Source organism: Polypterus senegalus, chromosome 8 (assembly GCF_016835505.1).
Source record: "Polypterus senegalus isolate Bchr_013 chromosome 8, ASM1683550v1, whole genome shotgun sequence".
NCBI lineage: Eukaryota > Metazoa > Chordata > Cladistia > Polypteriformes > Polypteridae > Polypterus > Polypterus senegalus.
The window spans coordinates 161,153,371-161,168,174 of record NC_053161.1 but is presented as its reverse complement, the minus strand read 5'-3'; the positions used below and the strand labels follow the sequence as shown (position 1 = coordinate 161,168,174).

Sequence of the window (14,804 nt, the reverse complement as noted above, 5' to 3'; positions counted from 1 at the left end):
CTTCTCCTCTGTCTGGAGATGATCTTGTTCAGTGGATTTTCCATGATTGACAGGAGCTGCTTAGCGCCCGTCGCTCTGCCATGGATGTCAAACTGTCCAGCTCCTTACCTACAATAGAGCCTGCCTTCCTCACCAGTTTGTCCAGGCGTAAGGTGTCCCTCTTCTTTATGCTGCCTCCCCAGCACACCACCGTGTAGAAGAGGCCACTCATCACAATTGTCTGATAGAACATCTGCAGCATCTTATTGTAGATGTTGAAGGATGCCACCCTTCTAAGAAAGTATAGTCGGCTCTGTCCTCTCTTGCACAGAGCATCAGTATTGGCAGTCCAGTCCAATTTATCATCCAGCTGCACTCCCAGGTATTTATAGGTCTGTACCCTCTGCACACAGTCACCTCTGATGATCACGGGGTCCATGATGGGCCTGGGTCTCCTAAAATCCACCACCAGCTCCTTGGTTTTGCTGGTGTTCAGTTGCAAGTGGTTTGAGTTGCACCATTTAACAAAGACCTTGATTAGTTTCCTGTACTCCTGCTCCTGCCCACTCCTGATGCCGCCCACGATAGCAGTGTCAGCAGCAAACTTTTGCACGTGGCAGGACTCCGAGTTGTATTGGAAGTCCGATGTAAATAGGCTGAACAGGACCAGAGAATGCACAGTCTCCTGCGGCGCTCCTGTGTTGCTGACCACAATGTCAGACCTGCAGTTCCACATACATACAACTTCATATTAAGAAATAACCACGGAGCAGTCACAGGCATGGTCAGTGTTGTTTTCAAAATAATACTTATCACCATCTCTGCATTGTTTGACTCAATCGACCCAAAATGGTGCTGAACAATAAATGTTGGGGTAAGCGTTCTCTCTGCACTTGCAATCCTGATATTGGAGATAATTTGACAGTATGGAGTTAGATTTCTAGTAAAAGTCAGCATGTGAGCATCACACTTTTTTCTAAAATCAAGTGACATTTCGAGTGGGAGTGATGAGCTTGGCGGGTGTTTTGTGTTCTTGTGCGCCATCACTGCCAAAATTAATGGAGAGCAAAAGCAGCAAGGTAAGGAGTGGACTTCAATCTTCTAGCCAACGGGAGTACTCAATGCTAACCAGCCAATTGTGAGGCACACCTCCTTCACCATCTCCTAAAGGGAATGTGCACAGTTTACTCCATTACTCGGAACTTAGTAAAAGTGTGGCTTTTTTTCCCAATAAACTCTGGATGTGCAACTCTAGAGCTGCACTGCGTTTATGAGGTTGTCACTTTTTATTATACGTCAGCCCTAACACCTGGTTACACTAATGTTAGGGTTGGGGGAGGGTCTCAAGTCGAGTAAACAATGTGACATAAACCTGCAATGCAATTGGTTTTCCAGCAGAGGTGGGGTTGTGGAGATCTGCAGCTTTTCAGCTGACTAAAGAATTAGAAGATAGCACACACCACGCACACTATATTTATATATGCACTATATACATATATATACAGTGGTGTGAAAAACTATTTGCCCCCTTCCTGATTTCTTATTCTTTTGCTTGATGGTTTTAATTATTTAAGGAGAAAAAAAAATCTAAACCTAAATGGCCCTGTGTGAAAAAGTAAATGCCCCCTGAACCTAATAACTGGTTGGGCCACCCTTAGCAGCAATAACTGCAATCAAGCATTTGCGATAACTTGCAATGAGTCTTTTACAGCTCTGGAGGAATTTTCGCCCACTCATCTTTGCAGAATTGTTGTAATTCAGCTTTATTTGAGGGTTTACTAGCATGAACCGCCTTTTTAAGGTCATGCCATAGCATCTCAATTGGATTCAGGTCAGGACTTTGACTAGGCCACTCCAAAGTCTTCATTTTGTTTTTCTTCAGCCATTCAGAGGTGGATTTGCTGGTGTGTTTTGGGTCATTGTCCTGTTGCAGCACCCAAGATCGCTTCAGCTTGAGTTGACGAACAGATGGCCGGACATTCTCCTTCAGGATTTTTTGGTAGACAGTAGAATTCATGGTTCCATCTATCACAGCAAGCCTTCCAGGTCCTGAAGCAGCAAAACAACCCCAGACCATCACACTACCACCACCATATTTTACTGTTGGTATGATGTTCTTTTTCTGAAATGCTGTGTTCCTTTTACGCCAGATGTAACGGGACATTTGCCTTCCAAAAAGTTCAACTTTTGTCTCATCAGTCCACAAGGTATTTTCCCAAAAGTCTTGGCAATCATTGGGATGTTTCTTAGCAAAATTGAGACGAGCCCTAATGTTCTTTTTGCTTATCAGTTGTTTGCGTCTTGGAAATCTGCCATGCAGGCCGTTTTTGCTCAGTCTCTTTCTTATGGTGGAGTCATGAACACTGACCTTGATTGAGGCAAGTGAGGCCTGCAGTTCTTTAGACGTTGTCCTGGGGTCTTTTCTGACCTCTCAGATGAGTCGTCTCTGCGCTCTTGGGGTAATTTTGGTCGGCTGGCCACTCCTTGGAAGGTTCACCACTGTTGCATGTTTTTGCCATTTGTAGATAATGGCTCTCACTGTGGTTCGCTGGAGTCCCAAAGCTTTAGAAATGGCTTTATAACCTTTACCAGACTGATAGATCTCAATTACTTCTGTTCTCATTTGTTCCTGAATTTCTTTAATTCTATATTTGACTAATGGTTAAATGTGTTTTATGATCAGAAAAATTTTGTGTGACAAACATGCAAAAGAATAAGAAATTAGGAAGGGGGCAAATAGTTTTTCACACCACTGTATATATATATATATATACACTATATACAGTATATATATATATATATACAGTATATATATATTTATATATATATATATATATATATATATATATATATATATATATATATATATATATATATATATATGTATCACATTGTCACAAACTTGACAAAGAGCCATAGCAAGTTTTGAGGCAGCCACCCGTATATTGTTTCCTGGCTGCAAAATTGAATAAATTGGTATACAGAAGTGTATAGATCCAAGTCCAGAACAGAACTGAGGGGATAGAGGAAAGGTGGCGGCCTTTAAAGGCCAGTATAGGAAGTGACCTCAAAAGGGGTTGGAACCAGAAGGGTCTTCATCCATTTTTTGACTGTTCTCTTACTCTCACCCTCACCAACTTTTCATCTACTGATTCTAGCTCTGTTTTATCTCCACCTTAGAGGGTCTTTTTCCAACTTGTGTTGCAATATTTCCTTATTGTCATCTGGTTTTAGATTCAGTGTTGTCTGCTGGTGCAGTCACTTCTAACTTGACCTCCCCACCCAATGTTATAGAAATCTTTGTGTCTTCTGAATGATTTGCTCTGAATCTTCTCTCAATGTTTATGTTGGTAGCTCCAGAAATTCAGTGATTTTGTCGAAATACTGTGTTGGTTATTTGGACTTAACATGAGGTCTGTATGTGTTCACATCATGGCATGTCATTTCCTAATTCGCTTAATTCTGGAAAGAGTCATGGGGGTGCTGGAGCCCATCCCAGCTAGCAGGAAGAAACCCTGGACAGGATACCAGTCAATCACAGAGCACACTCACACACACCAAACTCACACTGGAGTCAATTTAGCGTTGCCAAATCACCTAACTAGCATGTCTTTGGACACTGGGGGGGAAATCCACGCTGAGACAGGGAGAAAATGCAGGCTCCACGTACGGAGAGTCCTGGACCAGACCCCTGGGGCCTCATGCATAATGCCGTGCGTAGAACTCGAACTATAACATGACGTAAGCACAAAAGCTGAAATGTGCTTACACATAGAAAAATCCAGATGCAGGAATCTATGCGTACTCCAACTTCCACGTTCTTCCGCTACATAAATCCCGGTCAGCGTGAAAAGTAATGCTCGTGTATGCGCCTTATGTCCTGCCGAAAGTCCACCCAGAATTACGCCTCTTTGAATATGCAAATCAATATAAACCGTCCTTAAGCTCAGCTTTCTGCGAAAAGACAATGGGAAAAGCACGGGGGAAAATATAAGAATTTCAGCGAATATCAAGTGGAGGCAAACGAAAAACATACTATTTGTTCAAATAAACCGTGGTATAATCAACAAAAGGAAGTTGATCGAGTGACATAGCGTGTTGGAGAAACTTGAAAGCTCAAATATCAAAGTTGCCATGAAAAGGCGAGTCGTAGCCCACCGTATGAGTGTCATACGAAAGCTTATTAGGGTACAGAGAAAAAAAAGGCACACAGTGGGGAGAAAAAGCACAAAATGTCCACTTCAATCTCGAAATTTCCACTTTAATCACGTAGTTTATTTTATCATTAAAGCAGAACATCATAAACTTCATCTTAAAATCGTTTAATTAACCAGTTTCTCAAATCACATCGTAATTAAAGTAGCACGTTAAATGCTTTGCTTTGTATTTGATCTTCTATGTGATCTGTGTGTGTGAATCACTACTTGCTTCTTAAACCGGCTCTCTTCCTCTGACTGGACACAGAATCCATGACATTCGTGATATTACAGCTCTCTGAATAACTAAAATACTGAGATGTATACGTGATGTCATTTTCATGATGATAGGAGTTAAAGCACATTATTAAACATGGGTTTCATGGCGCAGTGATTGTGTGCGACCTTCGATGAAATTATTTATTGCAGCAGTACTCAGGGGCGGCTTTAGGCTTGTGGTGGCTCCTTCACCCGCCAATGTCAATATGTTATCTTATGCACGGCGGATGGCCACGTCCATTGCAGACACTGCATAGCCGCCTTGTGCTCATGACACAAGCGTTTAACTTTTGTCGAAATTTTCCACTGCGTTGTTAGCTGTGTCGTTATTTTCTCTTTCTGTTTTATAGTCAATATATATTGGCGTAGCCGCCCCTGCAGTCCTTGCTTTTCTTTCTCCAAGTAACCAATCACCACACAATCAGCTCTGTAATAGATGTTAATCCATTTGTAAGATAAAAGCGTAGTACATGTTTAATTATTCTATCCTTCATGCCAGTCCCAGTGAAGAATATAGATTATTTAAATGAAGTTAAAGTTTTACCTGTATAATATAATAAACATATTTTGCTGCATTTCATCTTACAAATGATATCGTCATCATATGTAAATACGCGCTTTATAAAGAGGCTCAGGTTGTGTAATATTATAACTGTAGTGCAAGTTTACAGTGAGGTGATTGTACTTAGAAGTGCAGACAGTTCTACAAGGAGCACTTGATGGACTGATTGAATGCGTTTATAGTTCTTGGGGTGAAACTGTTTCTGAACTGTGAGGTCCGTACAGGAAAGGCTTTGAAACATTTTACCATGGCTGAGGTATCGTGTGATTGATGCTGTATCCCAATATTTCTCTTTCCGATCAACTGCTGCTGTGATTCCCCACTCAGATACAGTGAGTAATATGTAAAAAGATGATCCACTGTGGCAACTCCTAACGGGAGCAGCTGAAAGAAGTAGAAGAAGAGGAAGAAGAAGAAGAAGAAGAAGAGGGTACAGTGAGAGTAACAACGCTAAAGCAGTTATGGTATTTGGAATACTATGGCTGTTCCCTGGACCATTATATCGTTACAAGTTAATTACAATCAGAAGTGTTACACTAATACACTGAAACTAACCGCATATTGTTTATTTATAAAGCTGCATCAGGAAAATAAGGAGTAACCACACAGGAACAGTAGCATTGCTTTGACGCTGGGTGCTGCCAGTCTGCAAAACCGAGCGGAGAACTTGCGTACGACAAGGCATGAGGTACCGTGGAAAAGTGCGTGGCTTTACGCCAAGTGTAGGTTTTATACATCGCGATTTGAACGTCGAAAAGTTCTTATGCAACTTTTCTGTGCGTATGCACCATTTATACATGAGGCCCCAGGTCTCCTTACTTTAAGTCAGCAGCACTACCACCACAGTGCCAGCATGCTGCCTGATGTTTGCGTTCAAGTTCTCAGCAAAATACAATACTTGATGTTCAACATCCCTTTCATAGAGAATTTACTTAGTGCTTCCCTTCAGTAGAAGTTCCTTTCTTGCTCTAAAGGTGACCATTTTGTATTTTTTGTTGGTTCAGTTTTTAATCTTTGTAAATCTTGTGAGAAGACAGCAAAAAACAAAGGAAGTTCTTTTGTGATTTTCTTTTTGATGTTACACACTAGCTGATGATCGATTCTATCCACTTACTGTATTTCTTCCAAAATAACAGTTTTAAAAGTCCCCAACGTCTGTCTACCACACTACTTGGTAGCTTATGCCAAGTGTCTATTGTTCTTCGTGTAAAGAAAAACCTTCTAATGTTTGTGCGAAATATACTCTTAACAAGTTTCCAACTGTGTCCCCGTGTTCTCGAACACATTTTAACATAACAGTCTCGATCCACTGGACTAATTCTCCCTCATAACTTTAAACACTTCAATCATGTCACCTCTTAATCTTCTTTTTCTTAAACTGTAAAGGCTCAGCTCTTTTAATCTTTCCTCATAACTCATCCCCTGTAGCCCTGGAATCAGCCTAGTCGCTCTTCTCTGGACCTTTTCTTGTGAACCTGTGTTATTTTTGTAGCCTGGAGACCAAAACTGCACCCGGGACTCCAGATGAGGACTCACCAGTGTGTTATAAAGGTTGAGCAGAACCTCCTGTGACTTGTACTCCACACATCAAGGCGCTATATAACCGGACATTGTTAGCCTTCTTAATGGCTTCTGAACACTGCCTGGTAGTAGATAGCTTAGAGTCCACTATGACTCCTAAAACCTTCTCATTAGGTGTACTCTCTATTTTCCGACTGCCCATTGTGTATTCAAACCCAATACTTTTTCTTCCTATGTGTAATACTTTACATTTACTGACATTAAAGTTCATCTGCCACAAATCTGCCCAATTCTGTATGCTATCCAATTCCTTCTGTGATGATATATCAGATTCCAATTATCTTGCTATCATCTGAAATGTAACCAGCTTGTTACTTATATTCCTATCTAAATCATTTGTTTATTAAAAATAGCAGCGTCCCTAGCACTGTCCCCTGCTGGTCACCACTCTGGACATCGGCCAGTTCTGATGAGGTTTCTCACACCATCACCCTCTGCTTCCTGTGTCTGAGCCAATTCTGCACCCATCTACAAACATCTCCCTGAACTCCCACTTCCTTTAGTTAAGTCTGATCAGAGATTAGATGTGCCTGGATGTGTGTGTTTAGCAGTGCATTGCAGAACAAAGACAAGTCACTTTCATTATCCTGAGTGCCAGGGACCACTTTGTTTTCTCTTCAATACTTAACGGATGAGTGGACAGAAAAATACATTAAGTAAAAAGATAAATGGATGCAAAAGTGGACAGAAAGACATACACCATGAAGACTTTGGGATCCCAGATAGTGTGCAATACTAGTTAACTTTACTCACAGAAACCTCAATATAAGTCAAAATTCATCTGGAGTGAAACTTGAGAAAAAAAGATTTTTTTTTTATAATAAAAAACCCCATTGGTGCCTTCTTTACAAGAACAGAAGGAGAGATAAAACAAGCAGCCCATTTAGTGGCTGATCTATACAGTACACGTATTATGCTTCTTACAGGGAAGTTTTTTGTGCATTGCACCAGTTGTGCCTGCAATATTTGATATCAAAGGCATTGTGCAAACTGCCAGAGGAAGCAAAGGTTGCTTTGTGGACACCTTGGGCAATAGTTCCAGGAGCCTAGCTGGGTCATGTAATAAACAGGCACCCTCCATAGCAACTACGTCAACCAATTTCAGATTTTTGCATTAATGTAAATCTGACAAGAGTCTAACTAGAACTTTTAGACAGGAAATGTGGAAGTGTATTTTCCTGCATCCAGAGTAAATACCCCTTGAAGTGAGCAGGATACTCTATCTACATAAAGCCTCGCCATACATGGACCAATATTGTCCCTCAAATATAAAATACCATTAAAAATTAAAAGGGTGACTTGTCTTTTAAGCCAAGTAAAGATGTTTACCCATGGATCCCATTCCAATCCATTTCTATTAATGTGGACACCTAGCTCAAATTAGGCGAGCTGTTAGTGCAGGTTCTTCTTTAGGTGGAGAATTGTCTCACTGTTAGCATTAGTGCCACAGGTTTGTTAAATTAAGCCATACTCCAAAGGGGGGGTACTTGCCCCCATAAAACTGATACTCAAATGGAGGAAATGGTATCCGCTTGTTTTATATTGACATTGGTACAAGAGCAAAACTAAACACCAAGTGCATTGAAAACTATACCAGATTTACAAAAGATCAAATTATGCTGCTCTATCCCCAAAAGCAAAAAAAAAAAAATTCCCAGACAAAAAAAAAAAAACCCAGATGTTAAGTCACAGTATGTCCCCAAGCCAAGATGGGGAACCATTAGTGTAACTTTCAATTTCTCTGGGGGTTTAAAAAAAAAGCCAGTCATTAGAGCAGCTCTTAAAGCACATAAAGATCCCATCACCCCCATTAAATCCACATTCACAGAAAATCCTTTGTAGCAAATGGACACTGGAGATGTCCAATCCTTAACACAATACTGTCAAGCAACTCTTTTGACGAGTTAGAATTCAAGTGCTGCCTGTTCTGCTATATGGCGACATGACCAGAGACTGTGCCCGGACTCCTTCAGTACTGCTTTCTCTTTGGAGGAGCCTTGGATACCACTGGTTTGACTTTGTGAGCAATGACAGAGAGCCCCAAATTAGGCTCATTACCTGCATTGTAAGAGTGCCAGCTATAGCCCTAGAGTGATTCCCACCCCAAATCCTTCGAGAACCCAAAGAGCTGGACCAGGCCAATGGGATTCCCACACCAGATGGTCCAGGTCTAACTTCAGGAAGTGACCATGTCTGCTTTTTTTAGAGTTGCCAACCAAGATAAAGATACTGTCATGTGGTGGGTGCAGGGTCCTAAAACTGAGCCAGCTGTTAATAGGCTCATCACCTCTATACATTCTAGGATTAGAACATGGACTGAGGGGTCCATGCATGGTCACTATTTCAAGAGTGGGGGCAGGAAAATCATGCAATAAAGAGGTACAGGTGTAGACCCTCAATTAAAATACTGCAGACAACATTTAAGCATTACAATTTATTGCTTGGTATTAGCAGTTCCATTTGCTTTTCTGTAGACAAAGAGTAGTACAGCCACACAGGAGACAGCCAGGACACCCACAACAGCTCCAAGGATGGAAGCTTGGAATTGGGATCCTGCATGAAGAAAAGCAAAAACTTTAATCTGATATACCAACAGCTGAAGTGGGATTAAAAGGAGCAGAATTTATGCATTAAGGACTGCTATGCTAGCCATATTTGTTACCTGAATAGGTTCTCTCTTGCTGGCTGGACAGTGACTGCGATACAGAAGACAAAGGAGATACCTGCTCCAGGAAGAGGGGTCCAACAGTAATGGTCTCCTCCCAACCAGCTGGGACACTCACTTCACCTGGAAAAGAATTGCAGTTTGTGTATCCAAAGGCTGGACACTGTAGAAGTCTGCTGTAGAGGTCACTTACTTGCTCTCCTGGGTCTGTACCTGGGGGCACCAGGGCCCCTCCTGAAGGGAGGGGGGTTGGCACAGTTTGTGTCACAGCAGCTACAGACACCATCATTTCCATCCACAGAGCTCCACCTGAAAGCACAGCCACCAATCAAAACCTGCCTGCTTATTAACCAGACTGGCAAGGAGAAGGGCACACCTGTATACTCACTGGCTCAGTGCAGAGTTGTATGAACAATCCTTATTCAAAGAGTCAACATTAGCTGATGCCAAAGTCACCTTCAGATGGCAGGTAATGAAGATCTAAAAGTAGACATGCAAGAGACTACAGTCACACCTGGGAGCTTCAATGGGATTACTCCAAAGGAGATGGAGGGAAGGACTTACTGAACTAGTAGTCAGGCCATAAAACCTGAAGGCATCCAGCTGGAACTGGATTATAGACTGGGCAACTCTGGGGGACATGAAGTGGGAATTGGAGCCTGTCAGTTGGCTGTCCAAGAAACACCTGCAATACACAAGAGGGACAATAGCATGGTTCTTTCAAGACCAAAATCTTGGTCAGACTACTGCTCACACCCACCCACTATTCCCAATGAAGATATAGGCTGGGGCAGACAAGTTGGACAATGGACTGGCCACACAGCTGTCCACAAAGATACGGAGAGGCACATGGTTAGAGTTGTCCACAGATGCTTGAAGGTTAATGAGGTCTCCTAGGAAGAAGGTATTGGATGGACTTGGCCCACTCCAGTCACCTGCAGAGTGGAACATGACAAGGGGTTACATCCACATCTAACTAGCAATACAGATGGAAGGTCTTTATTAGGTGTACACCTACTGCTCATTATAACAAGCGAGAAGCCCAGAATATCCTCAGCAGAGATTGTGGAAGTGTAGGGAACCCACGTGGGATTTAAAGCATTGCTGCTGACATTGTGGAGCCTGTGGTGGGGAGAAGTTAAGAAATTGATGCAGATAGATTTGAAGCAGGACTCATAGCTTATCACTGCAGCTGTATCAGCATTACTATACTCTAGGCCAACTTCCAAACATGGAACCAACTCCACTTGTACCCTAGTTGCATCATCTCACCTGTTGTAGTGGCATTCAATCTGCACCACAGCTGGATTTGTTCTTACAATGGGAAGACCATCAATTGGAGAAGGATTGTAGTCCAGGGTGAAGCTGTACACTATCTCAGCACCCTGCATCTAAAAAAGACACAACAGTTTAGTTGCCAAGTAGCCCAACCATATTGGTTACAAACCCAAAGAACCTAAATGCTGCGATTCCAAAGTAGTGTCTGTAGAAATAGAGTCAGACACTACTTCACTGCTTTAGACATATTGAATTAAGCTCAATAAGCAAGATTTTAGGCAGCTCCTGGTCCATTTGGCAATGGAACTCCTAGTTTCAGATCTAGCAGGGCTCCACTGGCCATGAATTACCCCATGGCCCTGGTTTGTATTTTAAAATTTAGGGTGTACTCACTTGGCCTGTCCACACCGACTTTCAGTTAGTGTCAGTTTTCTCAACTTGTCACCATATTATTCCTTTGACTTGGATTCTGTGCAGGTTTCAAATGACATTCACTTTGCATTGCTGTGACTTCAGTTACAAGTGACTAATGGTAAACAAGCGCAGTCCAAGGAGGAGTACCTGGCTGGACAGGAGGTGCTTTTATTAAGTCACCATTTAAGATGGAGATAACAGGATAGGCCCCTGCAGAGACTGTAAAACTAGCTCACTATTGGGTTCCACTGGAGTTTTGTCCCTAATGGAACCAAACACAGGCCAAGCATTTAACTTAAAGGTGCAGCTAAACAAGACTTCAGCTTTTGCATCCACAAACCAACACCCCCCCCTTGACCCAAGTGATTACTAAACTCCAGTGTAGTTTAGCCAATGCCTTATAATCCTAAATAATCCATTGCACACCCTTACCCCCCCACTTAATTTTGAATTTAAATGCAATCCAAATTCAAACGCCAAAATGCAGCCCAAATATTTAAATTGGTAGACTAAATCACAGTGATGCTCCAGAGTTCGACCGACCTCCACACTCCCTAATCAGGCACATGTGCGAACACACAGGTCAAGTGTTGGCACTACACGAGGTATGAGGGATTTACCGGGTCTGAGCACATAGCAAGGCTTAACTGGCAAAAAAAAAACTCATCTCCTTGTACAAAACCAACGCCTACGGGTAGTCAGTTAGCTGTGAAACTCCGTTTCTCACACGTGAGAAACACCGGGGACCAGCATTGTTAAGGAGGGCCAAATGCCACTTTGAGGTAAGCGCATCGGCAAAATCATTAAACACTATAGGCATTCGGTAGCGGTCATCCCAAGACCATATATTAGGAAAGGGTAAACGCGAGCACACAAGCCACTCACCTCCACGGTGCTCCCACAGCCCTGCAGAGGGGCTTCAATCACAAAGGGCTGAGCACCGGCCGGGCTGGTGACGCCACATCCACCCATCGAAAGATCAGAAGGCTGCACCGGCTTTTGGATACCCAGCAAGTCCGGACTGATGGTGACGATCACCTCACTGTCGGTGCACTGAGCGGTTACGGTCTGCGGAGAGCCAGCTCTCGGCTCAATAGGGTTAGCATAAAGCACGACCGCGGGCTTCTGCTGCTTTGCGATAAGCTTCCGTCCTTTAAAACGGGGCTGAGCAAAAGCATCGCAGAGGAAAAAGAGCAGCAACACCACGGCTGACTGACCCTTACACCACATTTTGAAACTACAAATGGAGGAAAAACAACAAAACGAAGTAAAGTTTGAAGCGCAGCGCAGTCTTCATATACACGAATGAAGGCGTTCGGCTGATTAACGTTAATAACACGTGCGGAGAAAAAGATCGCCAATCAGTCACCAATCATTTGAAATAAACAATAAGCGTGAAATACTGAGGTGGATTACGGCAAGAAGATTAAAAAAAATAAAATCACAAATTAAAAGAGCCGCTAAAGAGTAGGTTCGTCTCAAGCAGTAATTTAACAGTTCTTATGTAGAACATGAAGGAAGGAATTGGGGTTTTACCACTCGGAAAGCCAAGCCTATTTGCTTTGCGAAAGAGAAGATTAAAGACTACTAAATACTAAATGTTAAGGGTGATATCTTCAAGAAGTTTAATTTAGAAACTTTGTGGGCGTGTGGGTACTTTGGAAACTAACATGGAAGACTTTTGTAAATAAAATAATTGGCAAATGCAATTAAGTTGAATGTAGTTAAGTGTTTTTTTTTTGGATATGAACGGGGAGCTACTAAACTACTAAAAAGTCTTTATTGAATATACATATAGCTTTGATTTGAGTTTGATTATGGATTAAGGTTTTACATCAAATTAAATTTTAAAACATTTATGCCAACACAAGCGCTAAGGATCTGTTGAAATCAAATCATCCTCCATATTATCCTTACTAAGCGGAGACAGGAGAATCTTCCTTCCATTTCCGTTGATGTCATGTCTTATTGGTTACGATCTTAAAGTAAATCGCCCTCCAAAAAAGTTAGCAGTAGCAACTGGGTGCCCCACAAGAAAGCTTTGAATGGATTGCTTCAAACTGCCTTGTTTTCATGTCTTGTGCAAAATGAAGTGACGGCGAGACGATTTTTAAATATGCAGGGGAACTTTATTTAACAAAAGTCTTACATCAACAGCATCCGTGCTCAATATCTAAAACAAATATAAACATAATTGAGGTCCTTTTCTGCTTCGCTTTCCTTATGACATAGGTGCCTAAAAATGCCTGATAAGAGTAATACATTTCAATGGCATATCTTAAAATAAATCTATGCATATACGTATTCATAGTTTGTTGACACATAAATATTACACAAGCAATGCAGAGACGATGATACATTTTGTTTTGTGTCCAACCGTGACTGCTCCAAGCGGTTATGACATAATCGGGAAGTTGAGCTCAGATTATACATCAAGAAATGGAGTTTCTTTTTTCTTCTTTTTTTCCTTTTGTCTATTGATGTAATAGTGAATCAATATATCAAAAACCATTATTATGGTTGGTTGAATACAGGTGGCTCAAAAGACTCTGTGAACTGTAGTTCTGGAGCTGCTCCTTTTAATCCAGATTTTAAGGGCAAGATAAAGAAAAAAAGATTTGAATTACCTTTCAGTGTTATCTAACGAAAATGGGATAACTTTACAGTAGATTGAAGATGTTCATCCGGAGAATAGAGGTAATATGGATCAGCTCTGTCTCAGTACCGATGAACAACGCAAGTCAGGATGTCATATAGGAAATGATCTAATACTAGAGGAGACTTTGCTTAGAATATATAATTTAAGAATGGATGTTTAATGTGGGATCCAGCACATGAAGCTGTGAAAGTAAACAAGGTGGATGATTTTCAATCAAGGAAAACTCTTAAAAATAAAAGGACACTCATTTAGAACTTCCACTCAATGTAAAGGTTCTATTGGACTGTTAGTCACTGTTGGACTCAAAATATGCATTGTTTTAAACCAATCCACCTAAAACTGTGCCAGCTTTTCTTGTGGTGCTCTCAGTTGCCTTCCCTTATTTTTTTTTTACAGGGTGATTTACGTCACAACCTCTTATGCTTAAAACATGAACTCGATGTAGCTGGAAGGATGATTGTCCTGTCTCCTTTGTAAGGATGATATTGGGGGTGATTTGATTTTACCACAACAGATCCTTAGCGCTTGTGATGCCATAAATTCAAACGTTTTAAAAATGAATTTGATGCCATAACCTTAATCCATAATCAAAATTAGATCAAATCAAAGCTACATAAATCTATCTATATATAAAACCCAAATACCACTGACTCACTCATCAGGAATCTAACCATGACGACTTGGGACTTAAAATTTGGAATGGAGGTTACCCTTGGTCCATAGGTGCTCGCTAAGAAACGGTTTTAAAAATTTCGTGTCCAAGCGCAATCTCTCTGTATGTCTGTCCGTTTTTCACGGGATATTTGCTTAACTGATTTACATCTGGTTGTTTTCTATAATCTGTTTGAACATTCCGGTTGAGGATTTCTCTCATCGCGCTAAATACCATAGTTCTTTTGAGGTACCGATGTATTTATGTAAATCTAAGGGCGTGGCTGTGGGCCGAGAGCAGGGGGCGGGGCCTTCCTTATTCACTCGCCAGCCTCTGTTCGAGTTAGTCTGCGTCTCGTCACGTGTTGGAGTGCACCGCGCCTCCGCTTAGCTAGCGATACCTGTCTGTTCAACAGACTTTATCATCTACAGATTGCTAAGGAGTAATGTTTGACGTTTTTTGAGAGATATATCAGAGCTCCGTGTTTTATAGGGTACACTGAAGAAAGTTTGGTAATGTTTCACACTTAATATTTTCAA

General features: G+C 41.5%; 1 protein-coding gene across 1 annotated transcript; it reads right to left on the bottom strand.

The window, feature by feature from the left end:
* Window positions 1–9,016: 9,016 nt before the first annotated feature.
* Window positions 9,017–12,239, bottom strand: LOC120533299 (zona pellucida sperm-binding protein 3-like). Its single transcript, XM_039760128.1, has 9 exons — window positions 11,840–12,239; window positions 10,535–10,653; window positions 10,281–10,384; window positions 10,023–10,197; window positions 9,827–9,947; window positions 9,651–9,742; window positions 9,456–9,571; window positions 9,260–9,385; window positions 9,017–9,150 (listed from the first exon to the last, which is right to left on the bottom strand). The coding sequence occupies exons 1-9, from the start codon at window positions 12,182–12,184 to the stop codon at window positions 9,032–9,034; spliced, it is 1,317 nt and encodes a 438-aa protein (XP_039616062.1). The 5' UTR covers window positions 12,185–12,239; the 3' UTR covers window positions 9,017–9,031.
* Between the last annotated feature and the right edge of the window lie 2,565 nt (window positions 12,240–14,804).

Excerpts from the sequence above, each read along its gene's own strand:
- LOC120533299 (XM_039760128.1), bottom strand. The coding sequence starts at position 12,184 with ATGTGGTGTAAGGGTCAGTCAGCCGTGGTGTTGCTGCTCTTTTTCCTC. Across the intron at positions 10,385-10,534 it reads ATTGAATGCCACTACAACAG|GCTCCACAATGTCAGCAGCA; the intron begins GTGAGATGATGC and ends TCCCCACCACAG. Across the intron at positions 9,948-10,022 it reads ATCTTCATTGGGAATAGTGG|GTGTTTCTTGGACAGCCAAC; the intron begins GTGGGTGTGAGC and ends TGTGTATTGCAG.